The sequence below is a fragment of the Ammodytes marinus genome (assembly GCF_949987685.1).
Source record: "Ammodytes marinus genome assembly, chromosome: 1".
Lineage (NCBI taxonomy): Eukaryota > Metazoa > Chordata > Actinopteri > Uranoscopiformes > Ammodytidae > Ammodytes > Ammodytes marinus.
The window spans coordinates 28,730,569-28,746,094 of record NC_137230.1 but is presented as its reverse complement, the minus strand read 5'-3'; the positions used below and the strand labels follow the sequence as shown (position 1 = coordinate 28,746,094).

The window sequence follows — 15,526 nt, the reverse complement described above, 5'->3', positions numbered from 1 at the left end:
TTGATTGACACTGTCAAGGATTTAAAGGTGCAGTGTGTAATATGACATCATCAAGAAAGTTCTACAAAGTTCTAGAATGCAACACTCCCTGGGTAACCCCAACCCTTTCGAATAATAACAGAAGCTACAGTGGCCTTCAAGGACAAGAACAATTCTAAATTTTAAACAATGCTCCTGATGACATTCCAACTATGACACTTTCAAGATGGCGGCACTAGGCCTTGGTCCAAAATATGCAGAAATATGGACATATATGAGACCCTTTCTAAGGGAAAAAATTAAAAAAAAAAAATGTCAGCTATTATGCACTAAATTAAATGTACTTATGGATATTATAATTACTTTCTACAAAATTCTACACACTGCAGGTTTAAATTGATTTACTTTAGTTTATTATTGAGGTTTGATGTCAGCAGTTGTTTCATACTTTGTGTGAGCTGCAGGTGTAAACTTTGGACCTATTGATCATAGAGCACAGCTTGTGATAACTAGATTTTTGGGTGACACACAGTATAATATTAGGTCCTGCATAAAAGGTGTACCTTATGTTACATAACTTAAGCTGTTTTGGGTATACAGATCAACCTGTCTGTTGGAACTGGATGGCTCCAGAGCTTAAACAGCCTTTGTACACAAGAAGTGTACTGTATAGCACAGCCAGCTGCCTGAGAGCTGCGTGGGGATGGGGAAGGGCTGGGGGGCTATGTGGGGAAACATTATACGCCTGTATGTCTGGTCAGGACCAGACTGACTGGTCATCTATGACACAGACTGGGATCCTTCACCTGTTCTCACCCTCTCTCATTCTCTATTACACACTCTCTTTCACAAACACACGTGTACACACACACACACTGTGGGGTGACTGTACTATGGCTGACCCTGGGCTATGACCCCCTCCGAAGTGGAAAACTTGAGAGGGGATATGCCAAAGACAAATTTCAATGTGCACTGATTAGAATTGACAAACTTGACACGCGCACACACACACACACACACACACACACACACACACACACACACACACACTTCATTCTAAATACAATTCAAACTGTTTTCTGTCTGTTTGAAACACTTCCTTATCGCTAGTAGACTGGCAACTCAATCAAAACTGATGATAGTGGGGGCCTCTACGGATTCTCTTTTTTACATAGGAAATTTCCTTTCCTATCGAGATGACCCGGAAGTACTCGGCGGATAGGTGATTCGAATTCTCAAAATGCTCAGGAAAGGCATAGGAAAGGAGCCTCGATTCATCCTTTAACCCTCCTGTAGCATAGGTTACTCCGGACCAACCTATGCGAAAGGAAAGGAGATAGTGGTATCCCACAATCCTTTACGGCGGCAAGATTTAAAGCAATAGGCCACCGCCGGAGTTTACCGACTCTACACAAATACAAACAAGAGGTAAAACAGAAGAGAGGAGAAGAGAAGAGAGGAAGATTTAACTCGGCTAAAACAAAATACCCCCCCCCCCCCCCCCCCCACCACATAAAGATAATAAAGAACTCATAAAAGACCAGCATCATAATAGTTATTTTCGTAGCACATCATTTACACCATAAGAAAATAAAATACCAACTTCACATCTAATGAAGTTACTGGGGGCAGTTAATTTCAACATCAACATAAGTGTAGCCTCTTTTTATTCCACATGTGAATTGGGATATATTCCCCTTGGCCAAGTCCGATCTAAGTGATTCTCACTCTGTTGGCGACAACTTGATTAAAATCAATGTGAAAAGAACGCATGGATCAAACGAGCGCTTGTTGTAGTCCATTTTCGGAGAATAGTGTAGTTTCACGCTAGTGACTCACGTCAGCAATACCCGCCGTCGCGCAATGACGTCGGTTAGGAAAAGTGGAGTCGAATTCATTTGAAACAGTACTGTCTTTTCCTACGTTTGATAAGAAGCACCTATTCATCTCTCCTTAACCCCGATGACGTTTGGGGTTAAGGCATAGGAAAGGAGGTTTATAGGTTAGGAGATTGGACTATTCGTAGAGGCCCCGGGTCTTTTGCTTTGCTGCTTGGTGTTAACATACACAGATACAGCGTGGTGCACTATTCCAACTAACTGGGAAAAGCAAAGCTGAGATCAAAGTTATAAAGAAGCACAGAAGGGTCGAGTGAGAAACTAAACCTCAAGGATTTATGAAGCGCTAGATTGCATAATCCCTGCTATCAGTGATATGTGGTCCGCCTCGCTCAGAGACCATATCAAGAACCTGTCATGTCTGAGGCTTCGAGTAGCTTCCATCAGCGTGGAGACCTTTTGGCAGCTCGTCCTAAGCCCCAGTTATTGTCCATCCTTGTGTTTTCTCACACAGAAACACATACACAAAATTAGAATCAGAATCACACACACACACACACACACACACACACACACACACACCAACTGGAAGCAAGAATTCAAAAGTAAAAAGCCTTTGCTTTACAGCCGGAGAGGAAAAGAAGAGCTTTATTTCGTTTTCCCCTCTGGTCGTTTTGGCAGGTCGTCTGTCCCCATTCCTGAGGTTCAGTACAAGTTCACAGAACGCGCCGTCAACTTCCAGAAATAAACTGTTTGCTCATGCGTGGGTGCGATGAAATAGTTTGGACAAGACAGAGTTTGGACAGAGACAAGAGTTTTCTCTCCGTCTCTCTTTGACAAAATTAGATGGACACAAAGGATGTTGACAAACAGAGCTTGAGTGAATGTCTGAAAAAGGTTATCAGATCACTTCCATTTTAAACTGTGTATATTTATAGATATTCCCTTGGCGGGGAAGTCAACTACACATGCATTCAAGTTAAAGGGTGATACCTGAGTTTATTTTTGAAATTAGTAATCTAGTTAAACTTTCTGCTGATCACCTGACCCCTCACTGGTCTCCTCAAGGAAAAAAAGAATCTCATGTTTGTAAAATGTTTTAGATTCTGTCTTATATTAGTTGTTGTTTAGGACAGCTGATCATTTAAAGCTAGTTTTGACACCATCAAATCTGCACTAAAACAACTTGGGGAAAGTTAAAGGCAGAGAAAATGGTGAATGAGTTTCAGCTGTAAATGGCAGCAGTATTCTCTCAAGTCTTCATCTTTTCCCTTCTTGGCCCCACCCGTCCCTCCTCCCTCTTCCATAATCCTACTGTGTACTCAGGAGACCTTAGCTCCACTGAAGGTGGAATCACTTTTCCTTTTCCACTGTGTCTTTTCCCCCCACGCTGGAAAAGCCCCACGTCCAACTCTCGCTGAGTTGCCTAACTGAACTCAAGTGTGCTGAGCTCCGACGTGCCCAAATTCCTAGACAGTATCCCCAACACCGGAACCTTTTACCGCCTCAGCCGGGAATGCTGATTTCCAGTCCAGGCTTTCATCGGACCTAGTTTAGGCAGAGAGAGCAACAGGAATTCACTGAGTAATACTAGCCATTATACAACGCAGACTTTCCCTCCATGTCAGTCATCATACGCACAGACAAATGCACAAGTATGCTTTTTTTCTCTCTCTCTCGCTCTCTCCCTCTCTCTACAATATAGAAGCAATGCTAGTGCCAGTGGCTAGTAGCTCCTATGAAAAGTGATTATTTAGCTGGAAGTCATATTTTGACCTAGATTCAAACAGCTTTTCAAATTCAAATTCTCGACTCAGGGTAAACCTCCCCAGCAACCCTTGTATAATCCTGGCATTTCTGAGGATCTGGTGCTTCCAGATCTTAAGAAAAGGTGTTTTTCCATAGACATGCTTTGGAAAATCCTTTCATTATGACACAAAACAATAGAGCATTCAGGTTGAGCTGTCAGAGACTCATCTTGTTCTCATTTCCAGTTCACACTGTTGTTTTTCACTGGTTGAACATACAAAGAGCACATTTGATGTGCAGACAATGACTGCTTGAAATAATCTTATGTACAGTATGACGTTATGTTCCACAAAAGTTCATTGAACACTTCTAAATGCATTTCATTCACTCCTTTTCCTTGACTGGAACATCCTGAACAAATGACTATGCAAAAATAGCTTGCTTCAAAAGTTTAACTACAAGACACAAAATGTCTCCTAAAGTCCATTCTCATTGTATGCAAACTGGAGGCTTCAAGTTTCCACATTACAAAGATCCAAGTGGAGTAACACTAACCAAAACACATTTTTTAGTGGATGGGAACTTCAAAAATAGTTACTTTACTAGCAGCAGTCTGATTACAAGAAGTTAATCAACAATACATTGATATCTTATTTAATTTAAGGAACTTGTGCCCTGCTGATTTTAGTTCTTACTACCTACAGTATACTATATTATGCTGTATATGGTTTTTCACCACAGCAAAAACTCTTCAAGCAACACAAGACAGAGACCAATTCGAACAATGTGCGGGATTACCACGCTGAAATTAAGGAACTTTCAATTACACAGTGACATATATTATTGCAACTCATCCCAGACACACATAACTCTTTATCTGTCACCCAACACAGCTGTTTGTACATATTGAATCCATGTCTGCCTCTTTCCAGCTCAAACAGTGGTGCAGGCCAGGTCAGCAGTACACCACACCACACCAAAATGAAGTTAGTCATTCAGAACACCAGGCCCACTGTCCTGCCCTAACCCCACCCCTTACACTAACCCTACACCCTGTGAGAGAGAGAGAGTGTGTGTGTGTGTGTGTTTGTCCTTCAGACAGTATACGATGCTTGCTATTCATGTCCTCTCAACTTGATCTGATATTGTCCCTCTTGGGATTGTCTCAAAACGATCTCGACGTCATTGTAAATGAGGGTCACCCCTCAATTGGTCTCTCGAGGATAAATAAAAGTTAAATAAATAAATAAAATAAAAATAAGTGTTGTTCTCCTCAAAGACGAAAAACAGGAAGTTACATTCCTTAATAACCACAACTGAAATGCTACATGCCACCCGTCAAAAATCACAGAAGAAAACCAGGATGCTATCTCCTTCTGTGGTTTCTCCGTTAAAAACAGTCAACCCTGTGGGGTGATTAGCTAGGGGATGATTAGTGATTCCATCTCCTTGTTGACTTAGGGTTAGATCTGACCTGAAAACATCTGTAATTTGCTGTACAGATATACTATAATACTGGGGCTTATAAATGCACAACCTCTTAACAAAATTAGACACAGGAGTCAAGGAAATCATGACAATCTGAAAATAACATAAGAGAGTATGATAAAAATAAAAATCCGTCTGATGTTACTCCATCCGTATTTCAGTCAGAGAGTGACCCTGTGGACTAATATGATTGCCTCTCAAGTAGCAAATAAAGTCACATCACTTGCCGGGTCCCTAAAACAAGGCAGCTTCTCAGCCGCTCGGAGAAGTAGGTCACTGAGGATTCCATTCATTTGTACAACGCTTTCCAAATAGTTGCGCTTTTCCACTCAGCTCAAGACTTCCAGCTGCATGTTAACCCTTTAACAGCCTGCGGTCTCATTTCTGTAGCAGCAACAAATCACAATGCACTCATTACTAATTGATTGGTAAACTAACAATTGTGAATGTGGGGCTCGTGGTCTGAGAAAAGGTTTTTTCAACCTGTTAGCAAGTTGTTCCTAAACTGAATGAGGTTATGGTGATACGCAGGATTTTTAATAGCTATTTTTAGACAAACATTACTAATATTGGGATTCTTTTAAGTAATCAAAATACAGGGATTTAGTGTTTTATTCTGATGTGTGTAGCTGTGAAGAAACCAATGACAAACATTCTATAATCAATACAAGATTATTATTGGCTTAGTAAAATGGGAGAGCGATACATCTGCCTTACTCTGACTCATACTCACTCAAACAAGCTACCACAGCATACCAGAAGGATCATGTAACCAGACAACCTTCTCAATCTCCCTCTTTTTGAGCAACATGTGTCCTTACATTAGGTCTACAGCGCTGGAACAGGTCGGCTGATTCCACCTTACTTAGCTGAATCAGCGGACAGGAAGGGACCACAGGCTGACACAGGTGGGAGAAAACTTAAGGGTGTGGCCCCAAAATGTCCTCTAGAGGTAAAGAAAACGCATCAAAATCTCCTTAAGTGTGATTTCAACCGGACAAAGGTTGCTTTTATTTGGTCTTGACTTATGCTGAAATGACACATTCTTGTTCACTCTCTCCAACAGTGCACAATACATCATCTGTGCAAGTAAACATAAACTAAAGGGAATAATATTTATAAAATAGAAAAAAGTGTCTTTACATGACAGAAATATTTTTTTTCACTCCATTTCTATGTTATTTAGTCATTACAGTATGAGTGGACAGTAGAACTGTGTACTGTCTTTCACTAAGAATACTTTTAGAAACACATATTGATGTGTCCCAGTCTAGAGGAAGAGCAAGAGGAAAGCAGCCGCACTGTACAGAATTACTATATTATAGTAGTATATAATGACCTTACCTAAATTGATCAAATTGAAGCATTACCACATTTTTTTTTAAATAAATGTTTCTGGAGTTCTGACTTCCAAGTATTAGTGTTGATGTAAATGTAGTCGGCCATTGTAAAGGTTACCTCACATTGCAAATCCCTGACCTGATGACACAGAGATAGCTGGCCGGCATTAAGTCTGTTCAGAGACACAGAGCCTCAACCAGGAAATCTTCAATGATGTCATTTTCTCAGGTTAAACTCTTCCTACTGCTACAGCTCATTCTTGACTGACAATAACACCAGCCCTGATGCTGAATCAGAGTATTTTTAAGACAATGGATGAATTGAATAGGAAAATGTTCTGCATTGTTTCTTTGGGAATAATCTGGCTTCAGCAAACATGATTTATAGTAAAACATATGTATTAACAGGTAAAAAAGTATTTTTTTGTAAAAAGGAATTTGGGTCGCCATGATAATTACAATTTGTTCACAGAATGTGCTGAGTGTACAGCAGAAAGGAAAAAGCTCCGGTGGCCTAGCGGATAGAGCGCGTACCATATTGGCCCCGGCCTTCGTTGCAGTGTTCGCGGGTTCAAATCCGACCCGTGGACCTTTACTGAAGGTCATCCCCCTCTCTCTCTGTCTCCCCATTTAAACTCTGTACTATCTAATAAAGCTTGAAAATGCCAAAAAATTAATATTAATAACATTTACTCAGGGCCGCCGCTCCCTATACGCAGAGTGCGTGGGGTACCTGCCCCGTCAAAAAGCTTACATTACAGTAAATGTGCCAAAAGCAGTCGCACAAATCTTGCAAGGGCACGCGACCATATTGGTTACTTCTATCAGCCCACCTTAATCTGACTGGCTAGAACCAGCCCCGATGGCAAGTAAGAGACACCATGAATCTGCTGCTAAAAAACGAAAGAAGAGAAAACTGAGAGATGGCACCTGTGCATCCATTGCTAATAACATCGTGTTAAAAAAGCAATTCTGGAAAATCAAATTAAAAATACAAGGAAATTATTCTTCAACTCACAGACCTTTTCTCAATGTTTTTTTACACTATCGTCCAAAACGATGTCCATTCCATCCGTGGGCACACTTCCTTCAGTGACTTATTCCCACCTAATAAATCAGAGTCTTGCTAACTGGGAAAAGAAGATTCACAGAGTATAAGAGTGAAATACGTCTGTGACTCAAGTATCACCACAAAGATCACACAATACGGCATCTCTTTGACTCACACATGATGCACTGTATCCTGAAAAATCTAAAAAGACAGCTAAACCTTTTGTTGAGTTGTAAGAAGATGTCCCCCCCCCCCCTCTCTCTCCCCATGTCATCCATCTTTCTTTGATCTTTGACAGTATGAACCAGCTTGACTATGGGAGGGGTCCACTGAGGAAACTTTATATAGTAAATGTACTTTGATGTCTCCAGCTTCACATTAAACATTAACAAAGACCAACTTGCATTATTAACTGCAGCCACTGCCCATTGTAAACTCTTAATGGAAACTCTGTGTAATATGTGTGAGTGTGAGTGCAGGGAGGGGGCCATTATGTCACCCCAGTGTGTAAGCCATCAGATGTGTTAGCGCATACAGATGTTGCCATAGGTACACACAGACGCTGACTGCTCCCCATCGCAGCAGCAGAAGCCCTTCTTACTATTTTTCATGAGCCCAGTTGGTTGCCAGGGTTTTTGTTTCCATGACCACGCTGCAGTCTGATGCAACAAAACCTAGCCAGAAAGGCCCTTGGGTGCCCTGGCGCTATACCAGGGAGTTCTACAGCAGTGCTATAGGCTGGCACATTGACTGACTGACATGCCACAGTGCCAGCTGAGCTAACACTATACACAAACCCTCCTTCCACAATCACTTACTGACTCGCTACAGTTTGCCGTTTCATAACATCAATGATTCAGCTCTTTCTTTCTCTTTATGAATCTGCAGGAAGGTTTTGCACAGGAAATGTCCTCTAATGCCTGTGTGTGTGCAGCTTGTATGTGTGTGTGTGTTTGTTCCAGGGTCAGGGACTAGAAAAAGCCTCTAGGGGAACGTGTCCATGAAAACTAAAAAAAGAACTTTGAAAATGTGCGTGTGAGAAAATAGAAAAAAAGTAGACAGATTTGAATATGACTACTACTGTCACTATCTTTCAGATCAAAAAAGAAGTAAAGTGAAGCAGAAGTAATGTAAAAGCAGTTGTATCAACAATGACAATCATAAAAAACTTACTAAATTTAACTAAATACAAGAGGAATAATATCAGTTATATCGTTTCTGATACAAATGCTGCCAGTTCCCAGCAGTCTGAAATATGTTATAATATATGTTCAATGAACAGAATAAAGCTATAGTGTGTAACTTTTTCATATAAATGAATTTAAGTTACATTCAAGCCATTGCCAAATGTTGACACAAACAAAGTTGATTAAGCGTATCAGCTCAACAAAACTCTCTCTGTATTTCTCAGTATGGCATCATTTACAAACTGATATCGCCATATGAATTTGCCATATGAAGTGGAAATGTAGTGTCTTTAAGAGATCAACCTATTTATCATGCCAAATAATGTCATTTTGAGATAATTGGCATTGGCGGATATCTGTTCTCATGAGGTTGAATAAAAACATTTGTCTGCAGACACTGCAGGCAGTCTTGTCAGTGTGGCTGCCTTTGAGCAGTGTAAGCGCATACCGTTGGACAGAAATCCAGAAGTCCTTTATGGCAATATTTTACAAATCCAAAACCAAGCCCAATAGTGCAATAGACAATGCACTTTTTTTTTTTTTTTTTTTCTGTGTCTAGATTTATTTAATGAATTTTAATTAAAGATCAATTTGTTTTTTCATTTGTTATTATTAAAGTTTCTGTATTTTATCAAGTGCAAAAATAAATATAACAGCGTCATATCAGCATTATATCGGCCGACCTGCTCTCTAACTATCGGCATCAACCGATAACCAACTAATGAATATCATAAAAACTCCACTGCTGAAGTATAGAAGATGTTTTGCTTAAAAGGCAAGAAAAAGGAATAATACCGGCTTTATCACATTCTGTAACAATTACTGCCAGTTCCCAGCAGTCTGAAATATGTTATAATAAATCCATGAGGAACACATCAAGTGTTTATTTGCTAATTTGAAGTGTAAATACTATCCAATAGTTCATTGCCCTAATAAGAAGACCAGCATGAGGTCGTTGTAGGAGTGAAATGCAGAAACCATTGAAAGACTCTAAATGTGTCTTTATCACGTGTCAGTTGGGTTTTGTAGCGGATTTACAGTGCGTGTGTGCGGTCCTACCTGGGTTGTTGGCCTCTCCCTCCAGGACCTGCAGTTCGGTGCACTCGGCGAGGGAATGCTCCAGACACAGCTGCAGGAAGCGGGCCTGGGTCCGGCTCACGCGCTTCAGCAGGGACAGCAGAGCCACCGTCTGCTCGCACTCGTTCCACCCCTTGAACCAGCTGGCCAGCACGCCCACCTGGTCGCGAAACATCATGGTCTGCAAGGAGGCGCGTGGTGTGGGCGGACTGACTGTGGCGGTGGTGCCTGTGCTTGGGTAGTGACTCGGAGAAAGCGCGACCTCCACCAAACTTTATACTGATCTTTATTGGTTTTGGGTTAAAAAAACGGGTGGAGGGGTGGCGGTGATGTTATCGGCTGATGGCTGATATTTGTAGGTGGGTCAGTCAGTCAGTCAGTCGCTGTGGTTCAGCTGAAGTACTGAGATGCCATTCTTAGCTTTTGTCATGAGGACAAGAGTCACTGTTCGCCTTCTGGTGCCCAAAATCTTCTTCACTCGCAGACAGTGCTTGAGGGGGGATTCTGCACCTTCTTCCCCTGTCTGATAATCTCCTTTGTTGAGGGGGGGGGGTCAGGGTGGATGCGGGGTGGGATGTAAGGTGCTCTTCTAGCTAGGCATTAGGTGATACAAGCTGCTTCTCTGCTGCTTACGTCGCTCCCAGGGGATTTGATATTTGATGAGTCAGCGTTCTCCCAGTCACATCAGCTTTAGCATCACTGGCATTTTTTTCTTCAGGGAATCCCTCATAAGCCTGCAAGAGGATGTGAGAAGTTAGGGAGGGGTACATTAAAACATATCTTACAGACAGTGCAGCTATGTGGCTCTCTGTACTGTACACGTCTCCCTCGCTTTCATACATAAATATGCTATGACATGGTGACTACAGTTGCACTGTAGAAGACAGCCTCACTGGAAATGCGACAGTGTCCCTGTTGCTTCAGCTCTGCAGACTTTGTGCTGCTGCAATAGGAAGAAAAAAGAAGAAAAAAACAGCCTTCAAAAACCCCATACATGCATTTATAGGTTGCCTCCTTGCCGTCGCCTGTACGCATAGGCTTGTGGCATTCACCGCCCGAGACAAAAATAAATAATTTTCGTTTTTGGTATCCACCCATTCCTAAAAATACAGCTGTCGGTACTACTGGCGCTGCATCCCGGGAAATTTCCAAAGGGAAGGACGCCGGGTTACCGACGGCGGCGACCGTTAGTAAAAGGCTAAGTGTTGTAGAGACGTTAGAGACGACTTCCTCTCCATTATTTTAATGACAGGTTCGTCTTATAAAGATGTATTTCAAAGCTAGAGCAGGCTGTAGCCGTGAGTTTCAGCCAGAGAAACGGCGAAGAGTAAGCTAGGAGCTGAGCGTTAGCCTCTGTCTAAAACTGTCACTTTGCTTCATCAGCACACAGGGACTGACCGTAGGCGGATACGTTCTCTCTGAGTGAGCAGTCAGTAGAAGAAAAACGAATAATATAACTATCTCTATTGCTTTAAAGTGCTATGTTACTGGGACTTTAACGTAAGTTAATGTTGGCAAAGTTACAATTCCCTGCACCGTTAGCAAGAAGACTATAAACTACCAATCAGGTCTATAATAGTTCCCAGTGACCGTGGCCATTAACTCAAATGAAAAGCGTTTGCTAGTTAACTGGTTAAATGGTGCGAATTCAATGTGAAGGCTGCTTCTGATAGAATAGATTCCGTTAGCATTTTCTTCTTGGGTACATATTCAAGCCGAAAAGGAAAGTGGACAAAATAACGACATAAAAAGATTTTTGGAAACTTCAGTTTTGAAATATTTGAATAGTCGGAGAAACGGTTAGATGTAATTAACTTCGTGGTTCTTACCTGCTGGCGCAGTTTGCATCGTTAGGTTTGTCTCAGGTCGGGCGACAGGCTCAGCTTTTCGGGGAGCGGTGCCCCTTCACTCCGGGTCTGCGGGATTTGCCATCTTGACTAACTTTTCCTCTGTCTCTCCCCGGCAGACGGGCTGCTCGCCTTCTCTGGTCTAAACCAACGCGGTCAAGCTAGACGGAATGCAGTGCGTAACATCCTGTGTGAAAGCTTTCAAAATAAATCCTGAAGAGAGGCGCGTATTCCCTGACACCTATACATTATTGTGAAACATTTCGAATTTCTCTGTCTGTACTGTTGTTTTCAGTACCAAAACGAAATATATATATATATATATATATATATATATATATATATATATATATGTAGCCTACTAAACAGGAAAGACGGCTAATATAATAAAGATGCAAATATATAGAAATAAATAAAACTAGAACTATACACAATGCCAGGAAAATGAACATGATACAGTATTTCAAACTACTATCGATGACAGTTGGATTGATTATAGTAATCATATTTTACTTCACACTTTTGTGAAATTATTAAATTAAATTGTAGCGTTAGAGCAAATTATTTACAACATTACATACAGTCACAAATATTATTTAAAAATCAGTGAGTAGAACTTTAAATTCTCTTAGAATGTAATGGGTTTCTAACGTCAATTAGTTTTATAATCGTTTTAGTATGGAGCAAGAAAAACGTATCAGCACAGTTCAGACTTATTAAGTAACGTAAGTTCCAAAAAACTGTCCTCATGAAATGTGTTTTTATGTCCACATTTAATTAGAATCAGCTTTAAAGGCCAAATCTATCTAAACATACAAGACATTTCAAGTTGTTCTCAATGTTCTTACACACAGAACAATTTACAGGAAGATTTAAATACACCTGAGAACAAAGCTGAAGACGACATGAAAAAATAAACATATAGGCCTAGCCTAACTCTACTATGATTATTCTACACACTGCAGACACACAAGCAGGACCTGTTAACATGAATTTTAATGTATGGAGAGATGTCAGAGCGAGGCAGGCCCATTTGCCCACCCGAGCAGTTAGGGGTTCAGGGTCTTGCTCAAAGACCCAGGAGGTGAACTAGCACCTCTCCAGCAACCAGCCCACACTCCGTGATACTAACTGAGCTACTGCCACTTTCTTATAGGCCAATAGGCCAACCAAAACTAAAATAAACTGGTATTTTATGATGTGTATCTCTATTTTCCTCCAGCAACAGTTTGACTAACACCAACGCTCTTATTTTGAAGATGAGACCAACCAACTTCCGGCCGAGTTTCGGCCGCTTTGACGAAGGGAGGCTCGCGCTGCTCGTTTCCACATGCTAATCATTAACAGCGGAGCATTACGTCAGGGGCTTGGCAGCGCGAGGAAGCACCAAAATAGAGAGAGAGCGAGCGAGAGTGGGATCCTGGGACAGAGGGGCGTCCAGCCAACAGAGTAAAAGAGAGTAGGGCGACTAGCGACGAAACTAAATGAAAATGTAAGAAAACAAAACCCTTTCCACAGATAGCCTAATAAAGTTCAATTCCTAACAATGAGGAAGATCACTGTTCAAACAAAAGCCTACTGTGCTAAGAAGAGTATGCTAGCCTACACTTTCGAAGTTAACTTTCACTTTTTTTTTCTCCAATTTCTGCTTTTTGACATTTCTACTTCACTACATTCCAATTATAGCCTATATATTAGGCTAGTATCTTACCAAACTATGTTTTTTTCCTAGCTAAATTAAGAAGGTAAGGCCTATTTGTACATTACGCCTTTAAGTTTACCTAAAAGAAAACAAGTGATGAATTGTAAAGGATGTAGTCCCCCTCCTCTCAAGAATGTTTGGCTTTGATACAATGGTGGTAGAGGAAGCCTTCTCAGATCCTTTACTCTGGTTGAAGTAGCCTATTAATAGGCTACTTCACTGTGAATTAATGGTGTGGATTAATGGATAAGTAAGAACTAATTCCATAATATTTAAAAACATATATAGTATAGTAATAATAATAACATAAATATAGGCGTATGAGCATGAAAACTATCATTATGCAAGTTTACCACTAATACTGCTGAATAATTATACTTTTAGTAGTAACATATTTTAATGGTGTTGTACTTTAACTCAGGTTATAGATGAGATGATATTAGTTAAGAGCCAATTCAACTTTATTGTCACGGAGTACGGGTAGCCTAATACAACAATTAAATGCAACTGGCATCTAACCAGAATATTTAAGAGGGTGCTTTGAATATGAAATATAACTTTTTAATTCTATATCAGATAACTAGGCTTTAAGGCACTCTTCAGATAAAGCTTTTACTTACAGATTTGGTCACTTGGATTATTATCATTATTTTTTATTTATTTTACAAAAGCACAGTTAATGCATATAGGCCAATGCACTTCTTAGAAGGCCATTTTTCTGCTAACAGCTATATACTTCTGCGCTTTATTATACATTTTACCAATTATAATCTGCATAACCCACTCAGTACCAGTTCTTCTTTCAGTATCACTGGAAGTGTCCAAATAATCCAAAACAAATAATATAAATAATGGCCTCATTCTTATTGACATGGGATGGAGCCTTATAATAGGTACGTGGATGGAGCACAGCAAATTTTGGAGAAAAAAAAACAAGTTGAAGTTCAACACACAACATTTTCAAAAAAGAAAAGAAAAAAGGAGCCTTCTTTCAGGGAGTTTCAATGCAGCTAGTGTGTTTCCCCATCAACCCACTTGTTAGTGGGTCCTGGTTATTCAGTCAGAGTGAATTCCCTCCAGCAGAGAGCGCTAGCTGTCTGGGGTGGTCCCCAGTCAAAGAGATAAAGATTTCTAGCAAATCCCAAAGATGTAGAATGAGATAATAAATGGAATACAACCTTATGGGATCTGGACACAGTCACAGAGGATGCTTCCCGGATCACTTAGGCACTACATTACTGGTATCCTAATAGCAAGATTTCAGTTTAGATTGACTATTAGCATCAGCCCTACAACTATACACACCAAAGGATTTGATTATAGGATGAAGAGAAATAGATTTTCATAACCCTAAGTCAACCCTAACCCTGGGCTATTTACATTGACCTCCACTCATTTCCTGAAGAGCTAGGGTTAGGCTAAGGTTGCTATCTCCCACTAGGAAAGTACATACACGAAACTTACCCCACCTATGAGCCCGGGGGCAATTGTAACACTTTATGGTTTTAGTGTCATTGCTCAAAAACCTCTTGAACTATTTAGATAATTTGTTTTAATTGGGCAATCTGTATCTGTACTCCTTGTGAACATTAATAATTTTCTTTTACAGGCAATGTTACATTCACAATATCGATCTAGAAATTGCAAGTCAAACGTAACAATCGTCCCTTGGTGCGGGGGCAATTGTAACAACAGACCTCATAGCTTCATATAAAAATTAAGGACCACAAAAATCTTCCTATTAATGCTGGGAAATATAGGGGAAACTATTTATTATCAATTGGAAAATTGATTTCATATCAAAACAATAAATATTAGACATCGACAAAGTGCATGTAAAGAATTAACTTTACTGGAAATGCTTATTTCATTATATTCGTAATACATGCTTAAAAAACAACAAACAGTTAAAAACAAACCAACTTCAAACCATAACTTCAAAATTAACAATCAGATAGCTTTCCTATTACAATATATATACAGTCATATGAAAAAGTTTGGGAACCCCTCTCAGCCGGCATTATAATTGACTCTGCTTTCTCAAAAAAAATATAAAAGTGGTATGTCTTTAATTGACCAGGAACAGCTAAGTACTGGGATGTTTTCCAAACAAAGATTTTTTGAAAAGCAGTATTTGGTTGTATGAAATAAAATAAAATGTGAAAAACTGGCTGTGCAAAAATATAGGAACCCTTGTGGTTTTGTTGATTTTAATGCCTGTAACAGCATGTAAAACTGATGACTTTAAACACAAAGTTGGTTGGATTA

At 40.2% G+C, this 15,526-nt stretch overlaps 1 protein-coding gene across 3 annotated transcripts in view; it reads right to left on the bottom strand.

Annotated features, from left to right (window-relative positions):
* The window catches only part of samd4a (sterile alpha motif domain containing 4A), a 51,915-nt gene extending 40,258 nt beyond the window's left edge, over positions 1 to 11,657 (bottom strand). For all 3 annotated transcript variants that reach the window (XM_080030252.1, XM_080030253.1, XM_080030254.1), the window contains exons 1-2: positions 11,539 to 11,657; positions 9,692 to 10,443 (exon numbers count right to left, since the gene is read on the bottom strand). In XM_080030252.1, coding sequence (XP_079886378.1) covers positions 9,692 to 9,887 — 196 coding nt within the window. In that variant the 5' untranslated portion in view covers positions 9,888 to 10,443; positions 11,539 to 11,657. The remainder of the gene's footprint in view (positions 1 to 9,691; positions 10,444 to 11,538) is intronic.
* Between the last annotated feature and the right edge of the window lie 3,869 nt (positions 11,658 to 15,526).